At 35.6% G+C, this 16376-nt stretch overlaps 1 protein-coding gene across 2 annotated transcripts in view; it reads left to right on the top strand.

The window, feature by feature from the left end:
• LOC140335544 (dipeptidyl peptidase 4-like) overlaps window positions 1–15013 on the top strand; it is a 53580-nt gene extending 38567 nt beyond the window's left edge. For both annotated transcript variants that reach the window (XM_072418246.1, XM_072418245.1), the window contains exons 13-26: window positions 871–969; window positions 1476–1543; window positions 3000–3050; window positions 4131–4252; window positions 4873–4920; window positions 5917–6015; window positions 6358–6427; window positions 6515–6709; window positions 7273–7327; window positions 8317–8416; window positions 8693–8757; window positions 10601–10673; window positions 11601–11674; window positions 13091–15013. In XM_072418246.1, the coding sequence (XP_072274347.1) occupies window positions 871–969; window positions 1476–1543; window positions 3000–3050; window positions 4131–4252; window positions 4873–4920; window positions 5917–6015; window positions 6358–6427; window positions 6515–6709; window positions 7273–7327; window positions 8317–8416; window positions 8693–8757; window positions 10601–10673; window positions 11601–11674; window positions 13091–13189 (1218 nt within the window). In that variant the 3' untranslated portion in view covers window positions 13190–15013. The remainder of the gene's footprint in view (window positions 1–870; window positions 970–1475; window positions 1544–2999; window positions 3051–4130; window positions 4253–4872; window positions 4921–5916; window positions 6016–6357; window positions 6428–6514; window positions 6710–7272; window positions 7328–8316; window positions 8417–8692; window positions 8758–10600; window positions 10674–11600; window positions 11675–13090) is intronic.
• The last annotated feature ends 1363 nt before the right edge of the window (window positions 15014–16376 follow it).

The raw sequence follows: 16376 nt of genomic DNA, 5'->3' as shown, positions 1-16376 counted from the left end.
TGATCGGTCGTAATCATTCATTTTCTAACAATAATTATTGGAAGTGTGTACCTAGCTTTAGCCTAAAATTGATTTGACAGGTGCTCTTTAATCTTCATGTGAAGTACAGGGGTATGTAATAGTGTTATGTATCCTTTTGCAATGTATCTTTTTACATCTGTTTGGAGGCTGTAGAAGCTCTACACAGTGCTGAAAAAAACCCGAATTTTTCCTTCTATTGACTTTAATGGTGTTTGGCTTTGACATTCGACCACCCAAATCTTTTTGCTATATTCGAGCGAATAGCTGCCGAATCGAATAGTGAGCTATTCGACCAACACTACTCACAATGTTAGCAGTTTAAAGCTGATTTCAGGAATAACATTTGGATGAAGTTTAAACCCACTCCATCACACAGACCTCATACTGTATAATCATGAGCAACTTTCATATAGAAAATTTGCATTGAAATGCTAGTGCAATAGATTTTTTTTTGTAATTACCATTTTCAAATGATGCAGATCAGTGCTGGGTCAAAGGTCCTAAAGGCCAAATTGCGCCTGCATGATACTGATGTCCCCATTAAAGAAAGTCCTTAAAATCCCCCAAAAATTACTTTTGTATGCAAATAGGATGCAAAGTACAATGAACTTGAAAATGAGCCAATCATAATGTGCAGCTACCGAGTTTGATTGGTTCCTTTGTCAATTTGTTTGCATCTCATTGACCATCTTTAGTCCAAAAAGAAAAATGTTGATACACAAACTCAGACAGAAAGACTGTAAAGTTCATGTAAGGTTGTGCACTGAGAATAAACTTCATGTTATCATATATTATTATTGCTTGATAGACTGTTGTCATTGTTTGTTAGTATAAGCTTTTTCTTTCTAGTTTCAGCCCAGTGATCCATACTTTACGTCAGTGACCAAATATTACAAGATCATTAGTAATGCAGATGGCTACAAGCATGTGCACTTTTACGGATCAAGGGTAAGTTAACCGAACTGGGCTACCAGTTCTGAAATATATATGTATATGTATGTATGTGTGTGTGTGTGTGTGTATATATATATATATATATATATATATATGCTCATACAAGTTTATATTTGGCATAGTATCAGGTTATGTGACCTTGCTATTTTTGTGAATGTGACTGGATGTGAGGTTCTATACGGTCTGCATTCTATGGAGAGAACGAGAGACCTGCTGATGGTGGAGGGGGCAATTATTGAATACATTTACATAGTTTTATTTTTGCCACTCACAGTAGCACAGTTTACTAAACAAGTAAACTGGTTTTACCATAGGTACAAAATTACGGTTTTTTTATGTTGACTGCTATTGTGTTCATTACAGTGTTGGCTGGTTTGATAGCTTACTTTTATTAATTTTATCTTGTTTTATATTTTATTTTTTAAATTTAAATTATCCTACATCTGTTTATTTTAATTGTTTTCATTGTTGTGTTTATTTGTTTTATCTGTTGATTATAGGACCCCGTTGAAATAACCAAGGGGAATTATGAAGTGACCAGTATTGCCAAAATATTGGATGATTACATGTAAGTTATTTTTATTCTGCAGGGGGATGTATCTGTTATTTGGGTAAAATATATGTATTATTTTTTCTGTATCAACAAAGTAAATAAAGGACATTTTTTATGTCCTGGAATAGCCCCGCTCTGCCATTTTCTTGCAGGATTCATCCTCTAATGTAAAAAAAATCCAGAAATGCCAGTACATGATTTGTTTAGAAGCAGCACTTATGTTTCCATAAAAAGACCTGTCAGCAGCACTGTGAGATCTTACGAGTTTGTTAGCCCCTTATCATAGTAAAAAACTGTATACAAAACATAAAGTTAAAATGCATTTTAACAAATTTAGGCCACCCATAACCCTATAACCATAACCATAACCCTATGCACGGATAACCATAACCATAACCATAACCCTATGCACGTATATCCCCTTGAACCTCATTAGTAGTGTGACATATTGGTTATTGTTTTATTGTTGCTTGACTGAAGGTAATTTTTCTACAGCTATTTTTTTACAAATAACCCTAAACTGATAAGCTGTAAATGTTTTCAAGTATTGCTTAATGTATTTTACCTAATCATATGTTAGGAGGCGCTCTCTGGGCTTACGTTCCAAGGCGATGCCCCACCACAGGAGGATGGACGCAGCCTATTCCCTCCAGTAGCACTGGGGTTGCAGGATCAGTGCCCTGAGGGTTGCAGCATCCCTGTAGTTTGGGGTTTTCCCTCGGCATCCTCTGCACTGAGGCCGCACAGCTGAGGGGAAATGGAGCTGTGGGTAGCAGATTAGCAGAATGGTTCCTGTGTAATCCCAGGCTGTCATTGGCTGCTGGGGCTTTATAGCCTCTCTGCTCCCAGCCAGATGTGCCTGTTATAGCGTCTGCTGGGCTTATCTGTGTTTGATTGATTTTCGAGTATTCTCTGTTACTGACCATTGCCTGTTCCTGACTATCCATTAAACTCTGCCTGGACCGACCTCTGCTTGTGACCCCGACTCTGTTTTTGCCTTTCCCTTTCTACCTCACTTGGTGGACTGATCTCCTATGTTTTGACTCAGCTTGTTTCGGGATCCCTGATATTTTCTGTACTGTGTATATTTGTGGGCTCCGGGTCCACCGCCGGCCTATCCCCATACACCATCCCTTGTGCACCAAGTCCTTGGGGCAACTGAGTGCTGGGAGACCAACCAATCTCCTGAGTGGGGGTTGCCATAGGTGAAGACTGCGGCTACAGATTGGGGGACTGGTGTCTGGGGAATACTGGTACTGACCTGGGCCTTACATCATAATTATTTGCTATTTTGCACGCAATTTAAAAAAAAACATACTGTAATTTGTATCTCTTTACTAGACACAAAAAAGTAAATTATATTACTTTTTTTTCTAATTTCATTAAATATAGATTTTAAAACCAGTTCAAATATTGTATTGTTGCAAATATTGAGGCATTTTTATATTTTATCATGTTACTTGTATTTCAGGTACTATATAAGTAATGATGGCGGATACCCATCAAAACGACACCTTTACAAGTAAGAAACAACTTTAGCATATGTATCTGTCTTTTCCTTTGGTAGACTGTTGGAAAGTTAGTAGAATTGTTAAAATTAAAAAGTAAAGAAAATACAAGTATGGGAGTTGTCATTGTTAACATGCATTAAAAATGGAAAAATACAGAGTTGTCATCTTGATCCTAATAAGTCACTGATCTGGAACAAGTATTTGAATCACCGGGGGCATCTTGGGACTATAATGCATTGCTCGCACTTGCAGTTCCTAGGTGACTAAAATTATTTTTCAATGGGCATTTGTCAGTCATTTATCAAACACCCTCAACCTCTTCAGCCAATTCTCCATGGAGAGCTAGGCCCTGCTTGCAGCATCCAGCTCAGGCCATGGTTGTTAAGCAGGAACCGCACCGCTTTACATTCCCCCGCAAGCCTAAAGGATCATATAAAAAGTGTCAGTCTTAAAGTGTACATTGTAAATCATGGGCAGAGTAAAATGTCAGTTTACTTCTATGGGGTAAATAGTGAGAGCTTCATAAAAAAAGAGAAGTGGACTCACTTTAGTGAAGTGGGAGTATATATATCTGAGTGTCAACTATCAGTAGTATATCATCCTCCACAATCATAGGAATATCTGAGTATCGGCTAAAAATATAACCACCCTGTGAAATAACCCTAATGAATAATTTATTTATCTTAATATTTGTCCGTGTCTTTAGTATAACTCAGTTACTATTTTTATTTATTTTTTTATTTTATTTTATTTTATTTTTGCTGGGTTTGACCATAGTGATGTTCTGGAAATGTCAACATAATGTATTGAGGAGCTAAATATATTTTCCTGTGATGGAAGTAAGACTGGGGTTGCGTCAAAACCATTTCTTTAGGGCCCATTACTTTGGTGCCTTCTTGTTGTATGTCTATAAAACAGTTATGCACCAGTGTTTGCTACGCAGTGCACCACAATGCACAGCAGTATGCTATGTGAGTTACATTGTGCTGCAGTGCATCTGCCTTGGGGTGTCATTGAAAGGTAATAGCACTGCTATGAGGTATGCAGAATGATTTCTAATATGTCACATTAACAATAAAATTTCTTCATAGGTTAAAATTGGATTACACCTATAAACCACAGTGTGTAACCTGCAACATGCGTGCTGACAGATGCCAGCACTTCTCTGTGTCATTTAGTACCAATGGAAAGTATTACTCCCTATACTGCAATGGTGAGTATAGATATTTTGTGTACAGAACATGACAAATGTGTAGTTAGTTTGAATATACGTTGTTAAAACTTACAGGCCAAGGTCAAATGTTATCCTACTCTTCTTTCCACAGCCTTTTAATAAAATCTCAAATATGAAAATCCATCAACATAACTCCCCCAAAAATTATAAAATTTTATATGTAAACTTAATCACTAAAACATTATATAATTATTAACATTTTAATGTAATTTCTAAAGAGATGTTCATTATGTTTATATTTGTAGCATTCAGTAAAATATTTGGGTAACCCGCCAACAGCTGGAGGAGCAAAATGGAGTAAAATTCCTATTCCAAGTTGACAATTTCCAATTACAGTTTCCAATTCATATATATTCACTAAAAGAAGTCTCATTTTATAAAGTGCTGAATCGAAAAAAGCGGTCGGGTTTGATATGAGAAATTCCTAGCTGAGTGTGCAGTAAAAGTTTGCTGTAATTTCTAGTTCACTTAAATTTGAAATATGTTGCACTTGAATGAGGTATTCTCAGGAGTTACATGCTTGTTGTTTTTGTATGGATTTGCTATGGTATAGTAACAAAGTATAAAAATGTACTGTTTTTTTTTTTTGTTTTTTAAAGGACCAGGAATACCGATATCCACTTTACACAGATCCAGCGATGACAATGGTAATGCATTGGTTTGAAAAAACACTGACTCCTTCCTAAATCCTATACAGAGAACATATATTAATTTACAAAGTTTAGGAAATCTAACAAAAATAGATCCATTGCTCATACTGGTTAATCCCATTAAAAGTAAACCTCAGAGCTCCAAAATACGGTATTTTCAGGTTTCCCACCAGGTCTGTCCACATACTGACATATTTAAGGGACAAATATCCGACCTATCATTATGTTTTGGAGTGTGGGCCACAAGCTGCTCCCTTTAATATCATGGAGTCATATTTATCTGAGGGCATGTAATATAATGCCAATGCAATATAAAATAAGTGACAACCAGGAGAGTGGTCAGATGTGGAGCTATGGAATGACCAACTTGGATAAACAAACCCATAAACCACATAAGAATTACTACACATAATTTAATACAAACTGATCCAAACATAAACTAAGGTACCAATCATCAACTAAAAAAACAGAAAAACTAAATTGACTGAAGTGTAAACCTAGGGCGCAAAATATGGATATTACTGTTGACATTCAAAACAGCAATAAAGGAAAATTAATGTAAATAAATATAACCATTGTATGTTATTTTTAAAACATGTATTTCAAAGGAAAAACATTTCATTTACATGGACTCTTTTAGCTTTTTTTTTTACTTATTTTTTGTAGAGGTTAAAGTGTACTGTTTTTTTTGGAGTTAATAAAGATAGGTCATGCTCTTTTGTGCATTTTTGTTGGCCACCAGGTTCTGTGCCCTCATGTGAAATGTATAAGAAACTCTAATAATGATGCAGAAACCACTAGTTTGGTATACACTTTACATGAAGACTCATGTCTATCTAGTACAAACCAAGAATTTCTAAAGGCATTTTTTAGGTAGAAAAATATTCTGGTTTATATTCGAGTATATACAGTATGAATTGTGACCCTTTGTATACTTATCTGAATGTGTTAGCTTTTAATTTAATTGAAATTATTTTTTTTCTCATATTCCAGAAATACGGGTTTTAGAAAGTAATGCAGAGCTAGGTGCCTTACTCGAAGATATTCAGATGCCCACAAAAGAACTTGGAAACATTTCACTTCATGGATTTAGTGAGTATTTTAGTGATTTAACACTGTAGGTTTATCCATTACTGTGTACTTAAAATGGGATTTGTGATATTTTTGAAAAAGAAACTGCTCTGCTATGACTAATGTAGTTGGTTCTTTGGGGTAAACTGGACCATAGCGCCTTTTTTTGCTATAAAATTGTGATTAGCAGGTCTTGGAAATCCTCACCAATAATATTAATTGTGTAATTATAGCCAATGAGAACTGCAAATAATTGTCACTTGTCTGAATAAAAAAGAAAACACTATAGCAAATAACGTAGGTGTGAAAATGTATGCCTCTATTTGTGTTACTAGTACGCTGACCATCATTTCTTTGTTTTAGATCTGTGGTATCAAATGATCTTACCTCCTCACTTTGACAAATCTAAGAAATATCCCTTATTAATTGATGTGTAAGTATGTAAAAAGCTAGAGGTTTCAGCTTGTATTCTCCAGGTACATTTAACCCACAAACTCTTTATTTCTACATTTCTGGACAGGTATGCAGGACCATGCAGCCAGAAAGCTGATCAGTATTTCAGGCTAAACTGGGCTACGTACTTGGCTAGCACTGAGAATATTATCGTGGCCAGTTTCGATGGTCGAGGGAGTGGATATCAAGGTGACAAAATCCTGCATCAGTTATACAAGAGGCTGGGGACAGTAGAAATAGAAGATCAGATTTCTGCTGGCAAGTAAGTTGGCTGTAAATGAACTGGAGTTACTCCAGTACAGGGAGGGTATGCTGCAACTAAAAGCTGAAAAAAGAAAGTCATCCTCTGCTACAACATTATAGCCTATAGTGAGCCTCCTATCTGTAGTGGTATACATATCATCTTATTAAAGAAGGATCATTGATCTTTTTTATCTGTATGTGCCTGCTTTTTTTTCAAAATTCAGATTGCTAAAATACTGATTAACTTGACTTTTACATTTGACTGTCAATGGGCCTGATTTATCAAAACTTTCCAAGACTGGAGAAGATAGACTATCATAGGAGAACAATAATGTGCAAGGAAACATTTTGTGTGATTGGGTATTAAAGTAAAGTTATATAGAAATGTATAGTCATTTATAACCTCAGAAGAAGTCACTCCTACCATAAGCAATGACCTACGGTCAATAGTCACTCTATTTGTCATATCAGCTGGTAGCAAACATGTGTACTGATAGGAGAGGGGATGAGATAGGTGATACGATCTATCATGGTGACATGTAAGATGTCCTTTTAAATTGCTGATTTGTGTCTCTCATTTAGGCATTTTGCATCCTTGGAATATGTTGATGAAAATCGGATTGCTATTTGGGGATGGGTAAGCACTTCATCACTTGCTTTTAGTAAGAGGTTTAATAAAATAAAATATTATATACTGAGCTGACTGCCAGAAGCAAAGATATGAAAAACAAAAATGAATGCATTTCTGGGATCAGCGTCTTTAAAGTGGTTCTTCTACTAAAATGAAAGCTTGTATGGCCGCACCCCAACTCCTGTTCACAAAACAATTCCTAAAAAAAGAAAAAAAGGGCACAGTAGAAAGTCAGTAATAATGTACCTTACTTCTGGTAGAACTAATCCTGTGATACTCACCTGTGTCTGTTCCCTCGCAGGCACCACAGCCTTTTTCTTTCTTCTCTTCTTGTAGATAATCCTCAGCCATTCTGAATGCTGGGCCATGATGACCTAATGATTAGATTCTATTTATTCCCAGCTTGCTCAGAGAAAACTGTGATTGTTAGATTTCCTTGCCATGCAAAGCTGAAGTACATAGCACAGCTCAGCTTTTTGATAGATTCCTGGAGCAATAAAGCGGGTAGAAGGGAATATTCCTGAGGGGACATCACCTGTCCCTTTCCTCAAAAATTACCTGCCTGACTGTGGATTCTTAAAAGTGGAACTTTAGTACCACTTTAACAGTTACGTGGTACTGGTAATGAATGTTTCTATGCCAAAGTACATTTGATATATGATGTAACACTCCAGAGATACTTAAATAACATAGACTTCATTAGAAGCTTCATACATTAAAGTTAAACTACAGGTAACCCACTAATTACAGCTGATATACATACATGAGAATTGTCTTACCTGCCAAAAACAAAATTCAACAAACTTCCACCAATCCTGTGATCCTGTCTCTTAATTTAGGAAATATAGCCAGGGCCCTGCCTTTCAGTACTACCTAAAAAGCAATACATTTAACCATTGGTTCATCATAATCTTTCTCATCAATGATCAATTTGTATATATGGTAGTATGAATATTTGCAAAAAATTTAAACTGTGATTATATGTTTCCTTTCAGTCATATGGTGGTTATGTGACTTCTATGGTACTTGGCAGTGGAAGTGGTGTGTTCAAATGTGGAATTGCAGTAGCCCCAGTCTCAAGCTGGCATTATTATGGTATGTGACACTAAAACAAAGTTTTTTTTTTTGAATGGGTTACTTCTACCCATTTACATGTTGGATTGACATTGAATAAATTACTAATGTTTTATTACTTTGGAATATGGTGATCACAAGTTCTCTCTATCAATGGTCACCCATCCATTGAACTTCTTTAAACCTAATTGGATTTTTACTTAATGCATGTATTCTTCTATCTAATTATAGCATATCTATCTTTGAATGTATGTGTATATGTAGAGAAATATGTTTATTTCTTTTTGTGCATTACAGATAGTATTTATACGGAGAGATACATGAATCTGCCTACACCAGAGGATAACCTGCAAAGTTATGAGGTTTGCTATTATATATTGTTAAACATGTATCTAGTCAGTATTGTATGGAGTTCCTTACTAATGATTGAATAAGGCATTCTCCAGCAATGTATATGTGATTTTACAAAAACATCTGCGTATGGCTTATACAAAATCAGATATAGGGTGGACTAAAACGGTTTGAACATATTTTAAGCTATAGTAAATACTCAGATTGTAGGAAGCCGCTATGGAAGTTTGTTGTATTTATTTTTTAGGACCACAGTCCAATTAATGCAGCATATGGACCTAGGAAAGGCACAGCCTTGGCCCTGTTTTCCTTTTGATTGATTGTGTTATGCCCTGGTTTACTCTGAAAGTAGAAAAGTTGGCTCTTATGAAGAGCCACCAAGCCTCATTCTTTTGCCTTTGCTACCTTGCGGATGTTCTATCTCTGAGCAGGTTCGGTTCACCTTCCCTTGAACAAAAATCTATTCAATTGCGTTAAATACAACCCCTTGCTGTATTGACCCCCAGAATGTTCCTAGTTGCAAAAACAAGATTTATTAATTTTTAAATATTGATTACTTAGCTGTTTTTGGCTTTCATGGGTATAAAAGCTAATAGGAACAAAGGATGATTTGTCACCCCTAAAGTTTTGCTTCCCTAGGCTACCCTCTATAGGGTCTCTACACCAGTTTAAGTTTGGGCACTTGTTTTTTGATTTGTGTTACCCTTCAAAGTTGATATTACCTTTAATAGTGTAAGTATTCATTAATAAATAGGAAAAAAAAATGAAGGCCAGTATACCTACTAATATATATTACATGTTCCTGGTTCTGTTCCTGCATGAACTATAGACACAGCTTACCACCACCAGTACCTTATCGTTCCATCCATTTAATAATAATATTGTTATTATTATTATTATTATACAGGACTTATATAATGCCAACATATTATACAGCGCTGTACATTAAATAAGGGTTTCAAATAACAGGCAGATACAGACAGTGACACAGGAGGAGAAGAGGACCCTGCCAAGAAGAGCTTACAATCTAAGAGGTGGGGGGAGTAACACACAAAAGGAGGGGAGATATGTACTGTAGTGGTGGAAGTAGTGTGGGTTTTGGAAGACAGAAAAAAGATGGATGGGCAATTTGGAAAAAATAGGTGTGGATGATCTTTTAAATTAGCAAAAAGTAGGAGTAAGCCGAATAGGAGCAGCTCTAAGAGGTTTTGGAGCTGTGAGTGTGATGAGGTTAAGAGAGAGGAAGTCATTATTAGTCATTGGAAGAGTGAGAAGAGGGGCTGGGGGAGTATTTTTAAACAGGTCACAAAGGTATGTGGGACAAGAACTGTGATTTGAAGGCAAAGCACAGGAATTTGATTCTAAGGTGAAATGGAAGCCAGTGAAAACAACTACAAAAAGAGGCAGCAGAAGAAGAGCAGTGGGAAGAATGGATGTCTATTAGTGGTCAAAGGATAGTTATAAGCTGGAGAATTGCTAGAATATTATTTTGCAAGTTTTGTGCCAGAGGTACATAAGAAAGTTGATTTATTATTACCTACCAAATGTATTTAATTAATGAAAAGCAGTCCTTGTTGACCCCATAGCCACAGATCTCTTTTAAATCTGCTCTGAAACAAAAGGACAACTAAAGAATTCACATCTGATTAATCACTGTATGGAAATACAAGCAATTATTTCCCATTTTAAAACATTTTTATACAGGAGGACCTGTGTGAAAAAAAAGCAAGAACATCTTTACAAATGTCCAGAATTTCAATATTAAAAATTATTTTGGAGGGGGATTGTGGGAATAAAGGGGTGGCTTCAGTATCTAAACCAAAACCTTTTAATTTTTTATTTTTTACTCTGCAGAGTTCGACGGTCATGGCTCGAGCAGCGAACTTTAAGGAAGTGGGATACCTCCTCATCCACGGCACAGCAGATGGTGAGTCTTCTCTAATTAGTCTTCTACTACCCATGACAGATTTCCAGCATCAAAACTGACAAAACAGAAACTTGATGGCCAAATGGTATATTGTGATGACCGAGACAGAACAACACTAATTGTCTACAAATGTAAATTATTAGCTGTGTAATTATTTCATATGAATCAAAATCTGCTGCTACAAAGATTTCACCACATGTTCACGAATAACTGTTTTTTGCTAATGAAAATTATTTAAAAGCACATCAAAGAGATTGGGGCATCCATAGTTAAAGTACCTTCACAGTTTAACTTCAACAGACTATGTGGCCTCTACACCATAGGTGTTTTTAAATCATAAAGCATGATATCCTGAAAGTATCAGATTCAGAAGGTTCTTAGTATTTAAGGAACATTTTTGAAACCAGAAATGCGCAAAGCAACATTCAGCTTTAATTCAGTGGTGAAGACTGCAGAAGTTAATGATGGTGCTGTATTCTGCTTTGAAGTGATTGTTTTTCCAACCCTACAACTTAAGTAATCACTTCCTCTATTGGAGAGTGTAAATTTAACCTCTCCTGCCACTGATACCGCTAAAAGCCAGTCCACAGAAGGGGCATCTTATCCAGAACCTTTCTGCAAGTGTTGTCTTCTGTGCTTTACTGCATTGCTTAGTGTTTCCTCTCCATCAACATCCATGTCATTGCAATGTTTTATAATGATGTTGAGAAATTCTTTAGGGGAAACAAGACATTCACACTTCTGGAAATGTTTTTTTCAGTAGGCTTATATAAAAATAGCTTTGTGAGTGGGGTTCGGATATGATTATTAATAATTAAAGTATTTCATAAGGCTTGTGTTTTATAGTTTTATTTTGTAAAAATACCTGTTCAACTATATGCAACCATGACATAATTGGTTTACTGATATTTTCTGTTCCTTTTTTAGATAATGTTCACTTCCAACAAGCAGCCCAAATCTCCAAAGCGCTTGTTGATGCAGGAGTAGACTTTGAAACTATGGTAAATGTTTTATATTTTATTTATAGTGCTTGAAACATTTGTCTTTAAGAGCCTATTTAAAGCTATACTTTTACGTTTTTAAGAATTTTTAACATATGTATATGCCTATTGAGAGTATTGCCATTGTTTTCAATAGTGATAGTTCACTATGTGCATTACCAGTGTTTTGGATTAGAAAATAAATCCATATCAATGCATCAGCATGTCAAAATGCACCCCAGTTCTAGTGTATATGTGAATCCAGCCTAAATAGTCTAAAAATAAGGTGATTGAGTTTCTTGTAAAAATTATAATTGTTTGGGTTATAAATGTTTGGGTATGTCCCTTATTCACATAGTGTTTTAAGAATCTACTTTGACAAGCATTGAATCTTTAAGGCAGAACTAAACATTACAAATAAAAAATATGACAGGTCCTTTAGTTTCAGAAAGAATGGGCAATGTCCTTTCTCCAATAAAATAAATTTACCTGTCTGATTGCAATTTATTATCTGCGATCACCTGGTCCTCTTTTGAGTGTCGGATTTGCAACCATCTTGATTGGCCAGCCAAGATTGCCCATGAGTCCACTCATCCCTGGTGGTCCTGGGGGATGTTAGGATACCCTGAAAATCTCTGCGTCCTGGATGTACTTTTGGTAAAATGTTGCAAACAGGCAGGTAGGTTTTATTGCAGCAGTGACATCGCCTGCAATAGGAATCCTGCCTGCTCACAATTTACCATTGCAGAACTATAATTTCACATTAATTCTTAGAACATGTTTAGTTGAATTTATCTATCTAGTGGTTAGCTTTCTGAAACTACTGAGGTTATGGTATATAAAATAATTATTACATAAAATGCTTAGAAAAGTAGTACTTAGATTGTAGGGCTAGAACAATATGAATAATCATAGACTATTAAAGTGGTGTCACACAGATGATATTAAGGGAACTCCAATAAAACCAAAGACTGATTCATACATTTATTTATTTTGTAAAACAATTTATAGTTGCGCCTATATAACCTTATAACATAAGGTTTATGGACACCCAGCCATCAAACATATATGAGACTATTGGCCATCCTATCCTGAAAACCACCATAAAATAGCACTTACTTTTGCGGGAAGGCTGATCACAAGATGTGGAGGTTTATCTTTGGGAATTTGTGTCCATTCAGCCTAAAGAGAATGTGTTAGGTTGCAAACTGAAGTTGGATGACAAGACCTGATTCCCAATCAGAGTTCCAGCTAACCCCAGAGGTGTTCAGTAGAGTTAAGGTTAGTGCTCTGTGCAGAGTTCTTCCACATGAAACTTCTCAAACTGTGTCCTCATGAATCAGGCTTTGTGCACCAGAACTCATCAATCATTTAGAGGTGTATCTACTTACTATTTGCCATAAAATGTATTAATGTCATCTTCTCTCTTCTTTTTAGTGGTATACAGACAAAGACCATGGGATAAGTGGTTTGGCAAGCAGACACATCTACACCCATATGAGCCATTATATGAAGCAATGCTTTAATCTGCAGTAATCAAAGACAGTCTACTCTATTTGTGCCATGATTGACCGGTACACTGTGATGACTAAAAGGAAACTGTTTTAAATCCTTATAACGATTAAAGAAGAAACACAAAAGGGAAATGACTTAGAAAACTACTGTAAGAAATAATGAATAATTGAAGCGCCCAATGATATGGACATGCTTTCAGTCATGATTTGAAAGCATGGATGATATAAATGATATGATTTTACCCACTAATTTTATGTTAGATAATTAGAAGAGTAAACTATTTATATCTGAATGTCAAACTTGTACTGTATGAGCTTTTAACCAAATTGGGATGGATAGGCTTCTATTCTGGAGAAAAGATCTTTTAGACTGGGAACACAGAGTCCCTTGAAGATACTTATTATAGCTTGTAAAACTAAAGAGATGTACTCATCAAAAGTATATAAACAGGAACAAATATTATGTTATTTTATTTTTTATCATTTTAATTTTTTGAAAAGAAAATGAAAAAATGTCTTTTAATAACAGTAAAATTTAGTAAACAATAACAAGTATTGGTGTGACCGTAATAAAGTAGACATTTCTTTAATAAACTACAAAACTCTTTTTTCATAGTAGTGATAGGAAGTGATAGAAGCACTACCCAAAGTGCTTATTTGTCTATTCTGTTGTAAAGCCCACGAGAACCCATACAGCTTCCACTGCAAATACTCCAACCAAACCCTTGCTGTTTTTGGGCATGTTCTTTACTTTGTGGGGAAGCCTTCCGTTGTTGGGATGTTTACCAGCATCCCAGCATGAAAAAAAATTATGTTCTCTGGACAAGTGTAATAGAAATAATGGAGCAGTTGGACAGTTTCGAACAATGAATGTGTCACTCCTATTGGGTGGCACAGTGTTCATCTCATAGAGTGGTATAGAATGATGATGATAAAAACTTGGGGGTGGTTAAAGGTTAGATAGTACAAAATATACTTATTTATTAAGTCTAAAGGCTCAGTTTGAACCCTTTTCTCAAAGATATGCAGATAAGACTTGTGGGTTTTTGAGTTTTGTAACAGATCATAGCAAACATTTTTGGTCAGCCGTGGAGAGAAATTAATTTCATACCTTGTTTTTAACTTGTCCAACTTACGAAATAATTTTATTTTGTTCTGCTGCTATTTCCATAATTATTTTCACATGCCCAGCATTGGTGAAGGTAAAAATCATGTCAATACTAATGTATATGTCATAGTTTTACTTAGCCTTCCCAACTTATGTCCTTGCAATGGCTTTTTTAAAATATAAATTATATTAGCAAACATTTGCAAGTTTGTGTATACAAACAGCTGGGTATACATAAATGTAATAGATGAGAAAATCTGTAAATTTGTGGAATCTCATCTCTTTCAGTGAAATATCAATTTTCAATTCACCCTAAAACTGAACTTCAGGTGAACAGTTATGTAGTAAAAAAAATTCCATTTACCAGTATATAGATGATCACATGGCTGTATTCATTTGCATCTTTTATGTCTTCCTGGAGTTTAGTTTTATTATGCGTTTAGTAACTTCTCTGATCTTCAAAGGATTGTAGAACATATGAATCTTGATTGCCTGCATTCATGATTTGCATTATTATTCATAGACAATTTGTGATTTGCAGAAAATGATCCGACTCACTGAATTGGACAGATGTGCTTATTGTAATACAATTGAAACTAAAGATGTACAAATGTGTTTTATACCAGAAATGTGTATTCAAGTAACCAAAAAGATGTTTCTAAATATGTTTACGAAACGTTAACAAGATGTAAATTCTGCATTGGACAAAACAATAAATATGTGGCCTTTGCAGGCTTCTATTGTTGTGGAGAATTCTTGCAACACCTGCAATAACATTCAATACAAACACAGAGCAAAACATTCAGGTTTCTGAACATTGGCGCTGGTGGCTACACGTTGGTGGATTCATAAAGGCCTAATTTACACTATAAGGAGTAAGGATTTGCCAATAAAATGTGTGAAAATGTACTTCTACTAACTAATCATGTGTAGATGACATGTGTAAACAGGGACTTTTTTCACATATTTGCATAACAAAAGTGAATTTTCAGGTAGGTAGACTACGTAAAAACACAATTTTAGGTTGTGATTTTGTCAGAACATAATACATAGCTAAATTGTTAAACAATATTTTTAAATAAATTGTCGTCTTTATGCCGGTTCACTACAGCTCCTGCTTTATTTCCAGTCTGCTCCAGATATAATGTGCAGCACCAATGTTAATTTTGCACTTCCCTTCCCCCTGTCCATTCCTAGAGTTTTGTACCAGTTAGTTGGGTTAGTTAAACCCTTTAACACACAAAATGAGCTGAAAGAATCTTAAAACACAAGAAAAAAATATATGTATAAATATATATGTATGCCATCATACAAATTTTTATATATGTATGTGTGTGTATCAGATGATTCACACTAGTAGGGTAATGGGCCCATATGGTATGGTAAATTATGAATAGCACCGCAGGGCACTACATCATGGATTAAAAATTGAAGTTCAAAGTTCATCCCTACTTTATTTAACACTCCCTTTAAGATTCAGAATCTTAAGATTCTTTGGGTACTGTAATCCCTTTAATACAGTGAAGTTTGGGAGTGCTGGGTGGGGGTATTGTCTTCTGTGCCATAGGAAAGCTTCTTTCTATACACACACACATTGTTTTGCAGCTGCTCACAGAAGAATCCGAAGGGTTCCCTGACCACCTAGTCCATGTCCGATTTTTTTGCTACCTGTGCAATTATGTTATTTACTTATAGGATAACAGTTCTAGGAAAATGGGAGCTCTGCATCCAGTGTGTAGCTGGAAGCTGGAGACTAAGGATCTCTGCACAATTGTTTCCAAGGGAAATCCAACAAGACTGTAAGTTGCCCTTTTTTCCTTATGGACTTTGATTAATAATTCTGTTTGCCTAGAATAGATAGGGCTGCAAAATAAGCTAGCCAACAGCCACTTGCACTCTTGCCTGTTCTCCAGTTACTGCCTTGCGGACACCCACCCTCCCCCAAGCATCTTAGGCAGCTCTCAGTATGTATAGAAATAGTGAAGTACATTAAAATTCCACCAAGAGGGTGTGCAATAGTGGTCAAAGTTTTTCGAATGAGAAATATATATTTTGAACTACCATGTGTCAGTCTTATCATTCCTGAAGAAGCAGACTCTGC

The sequence above is a fragment of the Pyxicephalus adspersus genome, chromosome 7 (genome assembly GCF_032062135.1).
Source record: "Pyxicephalus adspersus chromosome 7, UCB_Pads_2.0, whole genome shotgun sequence".
Lineage (NCBI taxonomy): Eukaryota > Metazoa > Chordata > Amphibia > Anura > Pyxicephalidae > Pyxicephalus > Pyxicephalus adspersus.
The sequence above is the reverse complement of the archived record's forward strand: the minus strand, read 5'-3'. Positions and strand labels throughout refer to the sequence as shown.